General features: G+C 39.7%; 1 protein-coding gene across 10 annotated transcripts in view; it reads left to right on the top strand.

The window, feature by feature from the left end:
• GREB1L (GREB1 like retinoic acid receptor coactivator) overlaps positions 1–15,768 on the top strand; it is a 136,930-nt gene that overhangs the window by 73,610 nt on the left and 47,552 nt on the right. For 7 of the 10 annotated variants that reach the window (XM_061448684.1, XM_061448693.1, XM_061448689.1 and 4 more), the window contains 4 exons: positions 2,431–2,602; positions 2,859–3,056; positions 11,055–11,231; positions 13,872–14,048. In XM_061448684.1, the coding sequence (XP_061304668.1) occupies positions 2,434–2,602; positions 2,859–3,056; positions 11,055–11,231; positions 13,872–14,048 (721 nt within the window). In that variant the 5' untranslated portion in view covers positions 2,431–2,433. The remainder of the gene's footprint in view (positions 1–2,430; positions 2,603–2,858; positions 3,057–11,054; positions 11,232–13,871; positions 14,049–15,768) is intronic. The other 3 variants (XM_061448691.1, XM_061448690.1, XM_061448687.1) reach the window with 1 other exon arrangement.

Raw genomic sequence — 15,768 nt, 5'->3', positions numbered from 1 at the left:
TATGGATGTACTCCACGTAATGCACATATTAACATCCTGCAGAGCACGTTATGCACATAGTAACATCCTGCATAGTCCAATCCAAAGCAGAGTTCAAAAGGTTGTTAAGAGGAGTAGGCAAATTGTGAGTTTCACTGCTACTCAGTGGTGCGGGTAAAAGGAAAGATGAGGGCTGGAATAAAGTATTACAGATGTACAAACTGCTCATCTCTGTGAATTTAACCAGCTCTGTGCTGAATTAGCTCCAATTAGTGTGTGTGTAGATGTGGAAATAATTCCAAATCAAACCTCCTGCCTCTTAGAAACCTTTCAGTGCATGCAGGTATGCTCTGGCGAAGTTTGGTGCAGCATGGACAAATAGAGAAGACAGTGGGTGTGAGGGTGAGAACTGGTGTATCAGTGTTGACAGGAGACTGGGGAGGAGCTCCTCAGTCAAGTCCAGCTCCATTTTCGCTCAGACACTGTGTCAGGTAGTCTCGGTTGCACTTGGGACTGTCTATCCAACATCCCCCTGAGCTCACAGATGCTGTCACATGTGCAGAGGTTTAGGGAAACCTTGTCTTAATTTCACTCTACAAAGTAACTGGGTTTTATTTGTTTATTTTTACCATGCGGCCTCATAGAGGAATGTAGGGTAGACATTATTTGAATAACTTCTTTTAACAATGAGCATTGATGTAGTTACATTAAATCACTGGTTTTGGGCCCATTTAAATGCAGATAATGGCAGGAACATGGATTAACAACAGAAATGGGGGGGGGTCCTCTTTTTTTTTTTTTTTCCTGCCGTTCTAATTTCACCAACTTACTTTTCCTTCAAACCCTTTGCTGCCTCCTCAACCCCGCTCCACACACATGAACATGTTTAAACCTCATTATGCTGCTGCTGCCTCCTGTGTTGCTGCTGTGGTGCGGTCGCTGGGATCTGCCTCACATTTAAATTGGGAGGAGGAAAACTAAGCCCTTCCTAATTGCACCAGAACCAAAAACAGAAACACTAAAGCATCAATACTTTGAATTGGTATTTTTGGGCAGGATGGATCAGGATGGAACAATACAAACAGGCCAACTCCTGTCCCCTGTCAAGGGAGAGCCTCCTGCTCCCCCTGCCCGTGCTCTGCCCTTCTTAGCTCCCTTTAACTCCAAATGAGGCTCAGCTGCCCTAATGGCCTCGGGCCGTGTTAGGAAATCGGTGTTGGCTCCAGGGCTCCCACCTTCCCTTGGCACAGCCCAGCAGGGCCCCAGCTCTGTGGTACCTCTGCCTGACCTGTCTTGCACAAGCCTATCCCCAGCAAACCTTCCTCCTACTCTGCTTCTATGCCAGTTTCTAAGCTTTCTTGGCATTTCAAATTGCAATCTTGTTTTCTTTTGCAAGCTAGAAATGTCTTCTGTTAATATTAACCAACTTTCTCAGGTACATCTGTGCCAATCGCCATCCACAGGCAAGTCTCTTTGTATGGTTGCCAGAGAGGCAAATGAAAAAGCCTGCCTCACCAGCAGGCTATGTGTGCATACTATGTATTTTATTAATAGTTTCCTATGAAAGTAGTTGGCATAGATTGTACACAACACATGGGTTGTGGAAGTTGTGGAGGATGGACAGACTTCAGGCAAATGATGTGCCATGGGAATTAAAAATTTCCTGATTCTTAAAGATTGATTAGTTTTTATTATGGTATTTTAAGTAAAGTCTTTTCATTTGAATACTCCTAAAATCCTACCTCAAGCACATTGTTATCTATGCTGGCATAAAGTAGAATTAAAAATAAAAACATTTCACAGCATTTGCTGTGTATGGTTTGATTGCCATTTATTTATATATTTTTTTTTTACTTAAGTCTTTTATTGTAAGAATATGATTAGATCATCTGAATTCTATGGATCAGAATACACGTGATTCATAGTGTTACTCTGAAGACAAAATGTGAAGACCTTGGAAAAACAGAGAACTGATCTTGGATGTCTCTATGTATTGTTTCTCTGCAAATGATGGCATACTAACAAGTAAAATCATGTAAATACACTGTTAGAAAACTAACAGTGAAGCTGAACTTGATGTTTTTAATTTTCTGTGATACTCACCCTTCTGTAACTAACTGAAAATCCTAGAAAATGTAATAATAATGGTTTTATCTATTCTCCATTAAATTCTACACCAGGCAGGTTCCTGAGGCCGTTGAGAGGCTGTGTACGCAGTGTGTTGGAAATGTGCTAAAAGCTGTTACTGAAATGAGAAGGTGCAGTATACCAGACTGAGTGAGAAATGTGAACATGTAGTACTAGTTAGAGGTGTTATTTTCACAGCATACTTTCTTAATAACTTCGTTTCACTGTCATAATGGATGTTAATAAGACCTCACTCTTCATTTGTAAATGGTCTGCACAGGCATTTTCTCATCCCCTGATCAGCGATTTTATTTGTGTTTCTAGATCATGGGGAATTCATATGCAGGGCAACTAAAATCTGCCCGTTTTGAAGAAGCTCTTCATAACTCTATAGAAGCTTCTTTGAGATGTAGCAGCGTGGTCCCACGGCCAATCTTCTCACAGCTGTACCTGGATCCTGACCAGCCTCCTTTTTTGCCGGAAGGTAACCATGAAAGTATGCCACATTTCAGTTGTTTTTCAGTGTGAGAAAAGGGTGGGATGCATTTCATTTATAATAATAATAATGATAATAATAATTATAATAATAATAGTACCCCCTCCCAAACTGGACAGCTGTTCATTGTGTTACACAAAATCTGAATCTTAGGCTTCACTAAGGAGAAAGCATGGCATGCTGGTTGTTTTTGTAAAGGAGATAGATGCAAATGCTGTTCAAGTGAAAAGCTGGTTTTCTTTTTGATTCTTCTCAGATGTGAAGCCAAAGGTAGAAGAGCTGGATAAAGAGTTAGTACATCGCTATTCACAAAATGGAAACCTGGACTTTTCTACCAACCAAACTGTTAATGAAATGGAAGATGAAGAGGAGGATGAAGACATGTCAGATTCAAGTAGTCCACCAATCCCATATTCACAAAAACCTGCCCCAGAAGGGTCTTGCACTACTGATGGTTGGTATCCATTTTTTTTGTTTACTGTGTGATCTTTACAATTAATTCTCAGGAATTTTCTCCAGGTTGGACGAGGCCTTGGGTGATATGATTTAGTGTAAGGTGTCCCTGCCCACAGCAGGGGGGTTGGAACTAGATGGTCTTAAGGTCCTTTCCAACCCTAACTATTCTATGATTCTATAATTCTAATGCCCACTCTCTACAGTTAGAAACTCTTGAACTAGGAAGTCTGGAAATACAGTTTATAGTCAAGGTCTTAAATCTGAGAAAATACTGATTAAGAGGACTTGTTTTAGGACATAAAATGTAATGTATTATTTGAAGGCAGTGTCTAAGATTGGCTGTGGCACTTCATTAGTTTCTGAAAGCCTCTTATTTTCTGTGGTTTACTGTCCTCAAAGAAGTTATGTAAGTCAGCACCAGTACAGCTGATTCTCAGTCTATCCCTAAATTGTTCTCAGAAACATTGGCAAAGGTAGATTTAGTTGCTTCCATGGGCAGAATGAAGACTTTGAAGAGAGAAAATGGAAAGGAGACTTGGTGTTGCTTCTGCTGCCAAGGGGATAAGAGGAATGGTAGTGGAAGCTTTGTTTTGTCTTCCCCATCTTTTTGTTGGCCATTGTTTGTTTACCCTGAGATTTCCTGACTGCTGGTCAAGATGAGCAAAATTATTGACAGTACTGTTTTAGTTTGGTTTTAAATGTATCAAAGAAAAGGTCAGATCATTATGCTCATACTTATTTGGACCATGTAAACTCTATGTAATTTGTTCATCTTATCCCATAATTGTTCTATTCTGCAGGTGGAACATCCTTAAAGAAGGAAGATCTATTCATATCAGATCTGCTGTCTTAAAAACACCCTCCACCCCACAAACACTTGAAAACAATCAACCCTTCTCGCCAGGTCCAAAAGCCCTTCTTGACATTTTATTAAATGCCTTCTGGAAATGTGAGCTTCCCTGAGCAGGGTTCATAAGAAGTTACGATTTATAGAATGGTTTTGTAGGAGTGATAGAAGTAAGCAGTAGTCACTGGTAATTCTTTGACATCTTGGAGTGTACTTAGTGGCAAATGTTGACTTTTTTGCCTTTACCCCTTCCTTGCAGCTTACATGGGCATGTTTACTCTTTGTAACAATGTACTGCCAGTTCCCTGTAACACAAAGAATATAAAGCCTGGATTATGGGAAGCTGGGGAATATTGTTGGGAGAATTTGTTTTTCACACAGAAGTGTGTTTGCTGTCCTTTGGAAGCTAGTAAATTGGTAGGAGGAGAGAAGGAGAAAGTATAACATTAGGTTTTCCTAGGAAGGTATTCTCTATTGAGGACAAGTATCAGTAAATCCTGTATCAAGCTACTGTGGAGCACAGGAGCAGTTCTGATCACTTCTGTTAAAGAAATGTAAAATAAATTGAGCAGGATGCAGAGAACCAACAGGATGGTAAGAGGAAGAAGTTCTATCTAATGAGGCTCTTTGCCTACCAGGACAAAAGCTGAGATGGACTATGCCTTTCAAATGTATAAAGGCTGAAAGAAAATAAGGAGGGAGAAATGCTGGTCGTGCCAACAGGGCCCTGCAGAAGTGTAATGGATGCATAAAATCTTTATGAGTGCATTCAGGTTAAAGCTTTAGTGTTCTTTAATTGCTGGTGTCACAGTTCTGGGCCAGCCTGCCAGTAGCAGGAGTAGGACGGAAACCTTATCTGGCTCCAAGGCCACCATGTATATGATTGTGAAATAGCTTTCTATATGACATCAGGAGATCTTTCTCAGACTCATACACACATTCTAGCGATTCCTGGTTGCACTTGCACGTCCAGACAAAAATATTAGTTGTGAGCTTTCAGATAAACGTCTGTGTATTTGCTTGAGAGGTGACCCTCCATCCACATGCAAACCCTTCCATGTTCTCTAGCGTTGTTCTGAAGGAACTGATTTATAAGAAAAGTGGTATTCTCCTTTCCTTTTCCAGATACAAAACGTTTTTTTAAATACTGCTAATGATCTGTTAGGACAGTTTTAAAACACCCAGGTTCCCAAACATTCACGCTGCAGACCTCATCTCAGCAAGACGTTAATCTGATAGTTCATCTTTCATCTTATTAATATGCTCTTCCAGAGATGAACACAGGATTGCTGCCTTTTGTTTTGTTTACATCCCTTTAGTTATTTAATTACAAAGATAAGTAACATTAAGAAAATGTTGAAGATTACTGATAGAGTAACTGAAGTCACTGTGTGTTTGAATACTTCAACCTAAGCACATATTTAATTGCTTATCCAAGAGCAGAATATTGGTACTAGAACCTGCAGTTCATAGCTCCACTTGCTGTAAAACCTGTCTCCCACCTTTTAACAAAGATGGCGTGAAAACTTTTTCCCTTTTAAAATATCTATACTGTTTGCTTTTCCTGAATTCAGGATGTGTGCCATAATCATCATATCATTTTCTGTGGTGACTTGTTCTTTATTCAGATGGCTGAATTGTCAGTCACATGGACGCAGAAAAAGTAGATCTTGATGCCTTTATTCATTGGTGAAAAAAATCAGTGCCTCACAAGTAACAGTTTGTTGGCTGTGTCTTGTCAGCTGGCCATAGTACTAGATCACTTCCCTATTAGCCCATTGGAAAAAGCAACTGCGTTTGCTATTGATCCTTACTATTTGTCATAGGCGATTCATTTATTTTCAGAGGCTTTTCTTTTTTTTTTTTTCTTTTTTTGCTGCTCAACACGAACTTTTATAACTAACTTAGCACCTTCCATGAAAATAAGGTTTCAAGAAAAATAATTCTTCATTTTCATACAGGTACCTCAGGTAGGCAACACAATAATACAAGAAGCAGTTCTGAACCATTTGTTTGCTGTAGCTTTAAAAGTTTGTTTCTAATTTGTGGAATAGGATTTTCTGCAAGTTGTGGGAAACACAATAGTAGCACCTTTCTTTTGTTCGTAAATCCTCAATTTACCTGATGCTTAAAGAAGGGCCAAAGTAGTTTCAAAAGCAATTAGGTAATCAGGTACTTAACACCTGATCAGTTACTGTGAAGTTACAATAGCAAGTGACAGTGACCGGTAATTCATATGTAATTCTTGGAAGCTAATTCCTTATGCAAATACCTCATTTACTGCAGTACAACAAGGGCCTGGTACCCCACATTAACACTACTTCTTACTTGCGCGGAAAGGTAAAATATATACAGGTTTCATTTTTAAGAAGATTCCAGCACTTTAGGTGTTAACAGTTCTGGGAATACATTTTCATTTTCAGGGAGACTTGACTGGATTAATTTCAATGCAGTGATGTTGAAGAATGCTTCTCAGAAGCAAAAATTAATGAATTTCCTTGCAAAGAAATGCAGATAATGTCAGTTAAAGCTACTCAGTATTCTGTTTTTGTGTGTGTGTGTGACTGCTCTTGGTATTTGTAAATCTCTAATCACAATGTAAGTGCCTGATCTTTATTTAAAACAAAGCCGAGATCCTGTGGGAAGATGATTATTTTTAATGGAACAGCTCAGCTCTGTGCATTTTCTTTTTATAATTATGTATTGGTGAACAATTTTGTGAAGAGAACTTGTTTCATTTTAGTGGCTTGAGAGTTTTCTCCTCTTCGTAGTTAGAGGTCTATACAAGGTACACAGGTAAATGTGACACTGAAGTGCTATTCTTTTTTCTCACGAGTTGTATCTGTTAGTGCTGCTTGACAGAGAATTAGGTGCAAGCTCAATTATAAATGAATAGCTATGAAATGTAATGGATTTTGCATGTTCTAAGTCTTAAGCATGGGCAGCACAAGTTCTGCTTGTGCAGAGACATCATGTCTTGTCTTTCCTAATGTGGAAATAGTTAACTCATAATATCAATGCAAAGTCTTGCAAAATAGGAAAGAAAGTAAGATTGGACTCTCTGTGTCTCTTGCTACCTGGAAAAAGAAAGTGAGAGAAGGGGATGAATCCCTCCTTCCTCTCCCCACAACCAGTTACGTGCTGCCAAATCAGTATTTCTTGGGTGGAACTTTCTCGTTAAGTTCTAAAAAGCAGCAGGAACTTAAAAGTAGAAGAGTGATTTGTAACCCTGAAAGCCAAGGGAAAGAAGGATAATGAAGGGCTCTTGAGTATACCATCTGCATGTCTTTAAGGGAAAATTCAAGAGCTACACCGCTCAGAAGCAGGTTGGCATTCTCTCCATATCTCCTCAGGGAAGGGAGCCCCAGCCGTCCCCGGCCAAGCCCCGCAGCCCTCCTTGCCTCTCTTCTTGCTGCTGTTGACTAAATAAGAGAAAAGCCCCCGGAGGCTCTGCGGGTCTGTCTGTGCTGCGCCTTCTTGCTGCCCACCCACTGGGATCCCTTTCTGTTCCGCTCTAGGGGAGCCTGAGGAAGCCCTTTAGTACCAGCCCTGTTACTTGTCTCCCTCTCTGAGGAAACGAGGTTTCAGCAGATGCCTGTGAGCTCTACTGCCTGTCTGTTGGGAACCTGATGGCTGCTTTCTGCTGTTTTTGACAGAGAGATACTGATCCTCAAGGTAGAGAATGTTGGCAAGACCTGTGATTTTCAGGAGCTGGTTGGATGACATCAGAGTCCCCAGACTAATGTCCCCGGGGGTAGAAAAGTAATTATAGCTCTTCTCTAACACAGCCTGAACATTACAGAGGCATGTGCTGGCCAGTATCTGATCCAGAGATGTCGCCAGCCAAAGCAGAGGAGGATGCAAGAGGAGGTTGTGGAGGAAGAAGGGGAACATGTAGTGATCTGAGACAATTCAGGGGATAAATCTTAGGTATTATTTCCAGATTAGGCAGGATGTAGCATTTCTATAGTATACTCCTATATATCCTAAATGGCAGGAAATACTAATATTCAGATCAACAGTTTCTCAGGTAAGAGGCTGCTGGTGCCCATGATAATAGACTGAGATACATCAGTATCTGCTAAGGGTACTGATGCATGGGTACTACTAAGATGTTACTGATAATGCTTATAAACTTGTTAAGATGTTATGGTGTTTTTCTTGTACCTCCTGCCCAGGGGACTCATGCAGATTGGTGATTTGCAGCTGCTCCAAGTGTAGCTGAAGTTATTTTGCTTCTAACCTGGATAATATCCAAGTCTTTGCTTTCGTCTCAATGTTGTATGCTCTTTCTGAAAGCAAGTCTGTATCGAAACAAAACTGTTAACGATGTTGACAACAAGAATCCTGCTCTCTTTGGTGTCCTAGTATTGCTGTTGCTAACAATTATTTCAAAAGCCTCTTACTGGTCACCATTTGTGCTTCTGGGCATTACCTGAAAATTTTTAGGTAGAGACAAGGCTAAAGAGTAATTGTGTGAATGTACAGGTTTAAATCTGTTTTAAGATCTTACAGCACTTGCTGTTTCATAATCCTTGGCTACAGATTTCCTGTTTGCCGGCATTGTCAGCAGTGGGGAATTTTTCTGTTTTAGATCTAGATGTAGAGTGGTATTTTCTAAGCTCGTCAGCTACTCAGGTTTCCCTGAATGCCTAAATATTTAAGGCCACTTTTGAAAATTCTAGATGTGATACCCAAATAGCATGAGCATTTGAATAAGTAAATTCTGTTTTGAATGTAAGGGAGTTTTGTTTCTAGATCTATCTGCAATGTTTCTAAATTACATTAAAAAGTCTAGATAATACTTCACCTGGTACTTAGCCTTCCATTCGGTTAGGGTCAGTGTGTTTCCAAGGAATACACTTTAAAGAGTTTAATATACTAAACTGAAAATGCATCTAATCAGAAAAGAATAAATTTTAATGTGTAACTTTTTATTGGTCAATTATTGTTATAGTCCACTGATTGGTAAATAGAAACTTAAGTCACTTAATTTTAGTTCACTGGCTGGAAGGTGTGTGTGAGGGTCTAATCCAAGTGAGCTTTCAGTTCAAATGAGCTGTTGCTGAAACTGAGCTGACTGAATAACTGAACAAACTATTCATCCAAGAACTGGTGCAGCAGTGTGGGTGTGGGCACAAGACTGAGCCTGTATCAGGCCCTGTTTTCAGCAAGCCGCTGCTTGCCCGGAAGTTCATGCTAGCTGATTCCATGCATTCCACTTTGTGCATGCTCTTTGCCTGGTACAGCTTTGAGATAAAACAAGAAACAACTTTCACCACTTTTGCTGAAGCTTTAAACCATGGGTTTTAGTACAAGGGTGAGGACGCGTATGTTAATAATGGTTGAGGTGGCTCTTGGTTAAGCTGTGATCGTGTTGTATTTCCACCTGCTCAGTCAGTGTCTTTCTCCAGTGGTTTGATTTTTTTTTTCCTCTTACAATTTCTGTAGCAACTATGGACTACTTGAATAACATTTTAGATTGAGTGTAAGTTATATACATTAATAGCTGAAGTCTTAACGGGTATTACACTAACTTCAAATTTAGTTTGGTATGTTTTTTAACAGAAATGTTGATTAGTGTGATTATGATTTTCTTTACTTTGAAATATTGATTCATGCAGATCCATGCATGTGCTGTCTATGTTATGGTATTTCTGTGGTTGTAGCAAAAGAGAGATGGTCAATGGATAAATGTAGGATGTCTTTGGATATTCTGAAATGGGGGTGGGGGGCTCAGCTGCTGGGAGATGTATAAGGCCAGACTGTGGCGCACTGATCTTGCAGCTGGAGAAGTGAGAATTGGAGGGGAACACAACATAAGAGTCTGGTTCTTCATAAAACTTGGTAGTGCTTTCATTAACTTCTGCCTAAGGGAAGTCATAAAGCCTGATGTGATCGTATCCTTTCCTGTGGAGGAAGCCACATGACTGTTGCTTTCTCCCACACCTGTTGTTTCCTTGCTTGAAAGTACAAATTACTCACTGAAAATAACATCGTGGAGCTGTACAAAAAGTATCAGGTGATTTTGATCCCTGTAAGTCCATTGTTGGAGCTAAGGGAAGGGTCTTACAATGTTGTTAATTTACTTAGTCAAAAGAATAAAACTTTGAAGCTGGCTTTGTTTTGAGCAAAAGGTTGGACCAGCTGGACCTCCAGAGGTTCCTTAATTGCTCTAAGCTGTCCCAGCCAGGCCTTTGAAAATCTCCACCATGGATGCTTAGTGCTCACCTTGAGTGCTGAGATCCCAGGTTTGCCACTGCAGTGCCTGGCCGTGCTTTTTTGTGTGTCTCAGCCTGCCACGTACTTGCTGCAGGACATGGAACAGTAACAGCTCACTTCAGTCTCTGGTTTTGCTGACTTCTGCTGCTGGCTTTAGCCCTACATTGACCAATAGCACAAGAACCAAGGTTATGTTCTTATTTTGTGTGCATATGTGTATTTGAATAGGAAAAAACCTAACCAGAGACTCTAAGTCATGCAGTCCATTGAGACTTCAAGAGAGAGTTGGAAACTTACAGAAAACATGATGTACATCTCTAAAACCAGAGAATTAATTTTCTACTTGCTGGAATTCCTAAAATGTACAGACAAGTTAAAAAAGAGATTCTAAAATATTTTTCCTTTAGTAGGCAGTACTAAACTTCAGTCATCAATTTTTATCATTCCTTTGTATTACTTAGTGATGTTTGTGTACAGATGCCAGCCTGTTACAAACAAAAAAGACAAAATTGGTTATCTTGAAAAAACTGTGAACTGAAATTTGGCAAAGAAATAATACTCTTTTGCATGTTTTAAGGTCTGTTTTCTGTTATACAATCACAAGCTTTTTTTCTTGTTTTGAATGCTTGTTGAAAAATTAAGTTTCTGAGCCATTTGATGTCTGGTCTTTATAGACTTACATCTTTCCTCAGCTTGAATGTCTTCAGGATCTCTTTAAAATAATGCTATCTGTTGTGTCTGAAACTCTGAGCTAGTGAATCTGGTGAGATACTATCTCAATTTCCTCTTTCCCATGAAAAGGGCATATTAAACCCCCCAGTTACAACATCAGGTTGTGAAGCCCCATTTACTTCTGTAACTGATAAAAAGAAGAAAATGAAATTAAATCTTCTGAAGATTTATCATTTGTTTGGGTTTGTTTTGTAGGTTTTTGTCAAGCAGGCAAGGATTTACGGTTAGTATCTCTGTGCATGGAGCAAATTGATATCCCAGCAGGCTTCCTGTTAGTAGGAGCCAAATCTCCCAACCTTCCTGAGCACATTCTAGTCTGCGCTGTTGACAAGCGGTTTTTGCCAGATGATCATGGAAAAAATGCACTTTTAGGTAAGATATTTTTTTTTCTTCAAGCCATAATAATTCAGAGAAAAAGGTCAGTTCAGAATTATCTGAAGTCATTTCAGCCAATGACCTTCAGTTAGAAATATGTTGAGAAGAGGCTTGTTTTTATTAAATTTAGATCTGTAGCTGAACCTGCCTTAAAAGCCCATTTTAAAACAAGTCTTTGATTCCACAATTAACTGCAATCAAAGCTTGGTGATTTCTGTGTAGGCAGAAGTCAATTGTAGCCCTGGCAATCTAAATGTGAACTATTCACGTACTCTTTACTGATGCTTACAGCATTTTCATTTAAGAAGAAATCTGCTCATGCTACGACTGAAGATGAGCTATCTATTTTTCTGTGGATTAAGGGACAAACTCTGCCCTTGGCTCCACCAGGAACATTGTTCTCAATAGGAGCTCTGAGGGCAGTTTGCTTCTCAAAATCTAATACTTCTCCAAAATCTAATGTGTGTGTGGGGAAAAAACCCCCACATTTACGTCATAATTGGTTACATTTATGAGCTTTAAAATTTTAATACAAGAATGCTACTTGGTGATTGAAGACAGCCATATGTGCACTTAGGTTTCCTGCTGGCTCACAACTGGTGCATATTTTAACAGGCTAGTAAAAGTGATTTAGTATATTTTGGCTCCTTTAGCCTGTTTTGAATTTGCTGTCTCATTTCTCCCTCCAGTCATCATGCTGCCTAGCATATATTCAGAAAGACCTTTCAACAGGGAAAAAATTACAATAAAACATAAATACCCTGATTTAACCGTACTGCTCAAATTCTGGTCCAGAGCAGCAATGTTTAGCATAACTGTTGAAAACACCTAATTTTTGTACTTATGTGCTTTAACATTGTTTCTCCCTTAAATCTATTTAACATGCTACTAAACACTGTAAACCCTTGCACCTAAGGCAGAAATCCCACTGACCTGAGTTAGATAGGAGCTGTGGGGTGACATGCCCTTGCTGGGTACAGTTGGAAATGTGGGCTCATGGGATTATCTGGTCTGTACTGTCATCCTCAGAGGAGTTTCTCCCCCACTGATCAGGTGAGGTGTCAAGAACTGATCAATAAGAACTATCTGATAGACAGACAGATGGTATTTAGTCTGATTAAATGCGGTACTACTGGGCTTTGTTGGTAAGCCTTCTTCCCCCCAGCCCTCAGCTTTGTGTCCATCTACTATTTCTGGTATAGTTTCATAATGAGCCTAGTGACTCACATCTCTGCTCTGACATTGCTCATGTCATATATTTAAATGTCTCTATGTGTGTGACTAGTACCTGTGGGGAGAGAATTGGCTTGGTAGCTCTGTGAGACCCTGATGACTGTTTCCGACAGCTGTGGAAAGGCACCAATAGTTCCTGTGGGTTGCAAGGCAGAAGAGGAGAACAGATTTAGTTCCATGAGAAATAGGGTGAAATAATCTACTTCTTGGAATCCTCAGCAGCATGGTGGTAAAAGATGATAATGAGGCACAGTAAGGCTAAAGATAATGGCCTAATTAATAGGAGTTCTGCAGAAAATGCATTGTGTCAAAAGGACTGAATTTTTTTTTTCATAAAACTATAAATTTGGTTGCCAGGTGAGTGTAGGAACCAGTGTTCTCCACAGTGCTTGTCATTGTTGAAAATAATGATAGTCATGAGGACGAAAATTGGTTCCGTTAGAGATCTTGAACTGATCAGTAAATGGGGAAAAAAACCCAAACAACCACAAAATTAAGGCATTTCTACTTGGTATTAATTTGTCCAGCTCTATTATAAATAATTACCCATGTTCCAGAAAGAATATAAAGTATTTCTTCATTAAGGGTTGAAAGCAATTCAGAGACGAGTGGAGTGGCAAGTAAGCCAGAAGAGTTTAATTGTTGAGCATTAGATAGTAGAGGGCTTATTCAAACAACAAGGATTTTAAGGCAGGCCCATTTCAGAACATGCCCTGTGCTTTGTTCTAGGAGATGATAGACCACTGCCATCTGTATACAGCATTCCCATTAGTATGGTTGTGAATGGCACTGGAAATCAAGAGTGCTTACAATCCTCAGTCTGGATCCTATCTTCCAGACTTCAACTCAACTCTGTTGAAACCATGTTGGAACATTGCAGAAAAGCAGACTTTGTTCCTGAATCTGTTACTTTCATGAGAGGTTGTAGGTCTTTAACAACATTCTGAAGCACTCCTAACTTTTGCCATGAAAATCTTGACATCAAATGATTGCTTTTAAGACTTTAAGAAGCTTGTAAGGTCCAGCTCTCTTGGAAAGTGCTTTGTAAAAATGAGTCTCAGTGAAAATTTATTACACATTAAGGTTCATTTTAGTCACATGAAATTATTACTGTGGATTAGCCACTGTTTTGAGAAAGAGATGCATGCAGCTTGGTGCTCATGGGTTTTTAAATGTAGAAAAATGGAATTATATTTTTTTCTCATGGAAATTTCCTAGTTTGGGATCATAGTTCTCCCCCTGCCAAGTAGTTATTCCTTTATACACCATGTAAAGTAGAAAATTGGTGGTAGGATTTTGGCATAAGTTAATAAGATCTAGAAAGATGGAAAAGTTTCAGAAAAGTGATAGTGCAGATCTTACCAGTCATTTAATCCGTGTATATCTTCTGCTTCATTCTTCCAGGATTTTCCGGGAATTGTATAGGCTGTGGAGAAAGAGGATTTCGGTACTTCACAGAGTTTTCTAATCATATCAACCTGAAATTAACCACTCAGCCAAAGAAGCAGAAGCACTTAAAGTACTACCTAGTAAGAAGCTCCCAAGGCGTACTGTCAAAGGGACCCCTTATTTGCTGGAAAGGTAATAAAGATGCCCATTCACTTATGGGATTTTTATTATATTAGTGTGATGTTGAATGAAAAATTAAAAGTTGCTGTTGTAAATGTATGCATCAAAAGGAACTGTAGAAGATGACTTTCATTATTGCACTGATTTCACTGAAGTCTGGATTTTGCCAAAGAGGTCTCAATAGTAACCATGCAATTGTAAATAGTCCTCCTCCATTTCCCCATACTTTCAGTAGAAGCCCTAAGTCTGGCCATCTTAAGATGTGCAGCCATCTTGGTAGAAGAAATAAGGTTGCTCAGTCTACTGATTCTTTTCTGTGCCTGAAGCAAGATGACTCACACCCAGGGCTCCAACATTGGCTTTCCACATTCATCTTAGCTGGTGCAATTCAATATGTCTAATGCCTGAGGACAGCTAGCACACTATAAGATTAAGAAAGCTCAGGCCACTGATCTCAGGGAAAGAGGAGAAATCTTGCATATTATTGCCATTTATAGTGTGTTTTACACTTGGACTTAGCCTCCAGTGGAGCAGCCTGTGCAATATTATGTGCTAAAGAGATTACGTTTGTGACTAAAAGGAAAGGTAGCCATGGGGCCTGTTACTGGTGGATGCAGGCTTTTGGAGCTAGAGCCATGCAAAGACTCAAGGAGGGAATGGTTTACCTACTCACTGTCTACTAAGATGGTGTATATGCAGAAAGGCTGTCTTCCTCAGCTGTGGTCTCACTCAGTAAAGACAATTTGATCTGGTGCCTGTTGTTCCAGAGAGGAGGGTGCGAGGAAAGGAGAAGCTCCACAGGAGGACTGACACACATCTGAATAGTCGCATCCTTATGTGAATAGCAGCATGACACCAGAAAGAGATGGTTATCACTGAGCTGTATGAGCGATTATAGTATTGTATCAGTTAGTGGTTCAAAGGGATCCTGGCTTCAGCTGCTTTTCTCTGTTACAAGTGTAATTAACTACAGCTTTAGAGTAAATGTGTATTTCAGCAGCATTTTTCACACAAAACTACAGGAAGATTTAATTTGGTAGTGAAGTTCCAGATGCAGAAAAAGGAAACCTTAATGTACTTTTGGAATCCTTTTCCTGAAACCCCACCCTTGTGCTCATGCAGTTGAGGTTGGCCTGGTAAATGCAGTCAGGCGTAACGAGGCAGTTACTGGGGTTACTTTTGGTTATATGCTGATTATAAGTGTTTTGAGGACCCATGAAAGTTTAGGAAGTTGGCCAGAAATTGACCTCATGGGCATTTTTTCGATATGCTCTATCGCCCTACTGCTACCATCCATCTGGTAACCCTCCACCCATTACTTACATTAAAGGTCTAATTAGAAGAAGAGAAATGCTTTTAAACACTCCCTTTTCTTCAAACAAAACCTGATTAGATCTCAGTTTTAAAACTGGATTAATGTGTGATTTTTAAGGTGACTTTCTCCTCCCTTAACTCGGTTTTCATCCAGACAGTCAAAGCGCTGAGATCTCCCCAAAGGTTTTATGGAGGCATACTAAGAATCAGCACAATATCTCCTTTTAAAGGGCAACATATGATGGTTTGTATAAAGGTTGTGCCACAGAAGTCGCTGAGTGTTTCCTGGGATATGTCCAGTATCTTCAGATCTCTTGGAAGCTGCAAACTGAGGGCTCTTGCCATTTTGCAGCATCTGGTCTGTATTTGCCTGGCCCTCTGAGTGGCCCCCAGGGAAGTTTTGTTAATTAGAAGACAA

The sequence above is a fragment of the Pezoporus flaviventris genome, unplaced genomic scaffold (genome assembly GCF_033815535.1).
Source record: "Pezoporus flaviventris isolate CSIRO_AGI_PZ_B2104156 unplaced genomic scaffold, CSIRO_AGI_Pfla_v1 ptg000007l, whole genome shotgun sequence".
In the NCBI taxonomy this organism is placed as follows: domain Eukaryota; kingdom Metazoa; phylum Chordata; class Aves; order Psittaciformes; family Psittacidae; genus Pezoporus; species Pezoporus flaviventris.
Note: the sequence above shows the minus strand (reverse complement) of the source record. Positions and strands in the feature narration are given on the sequence as shown.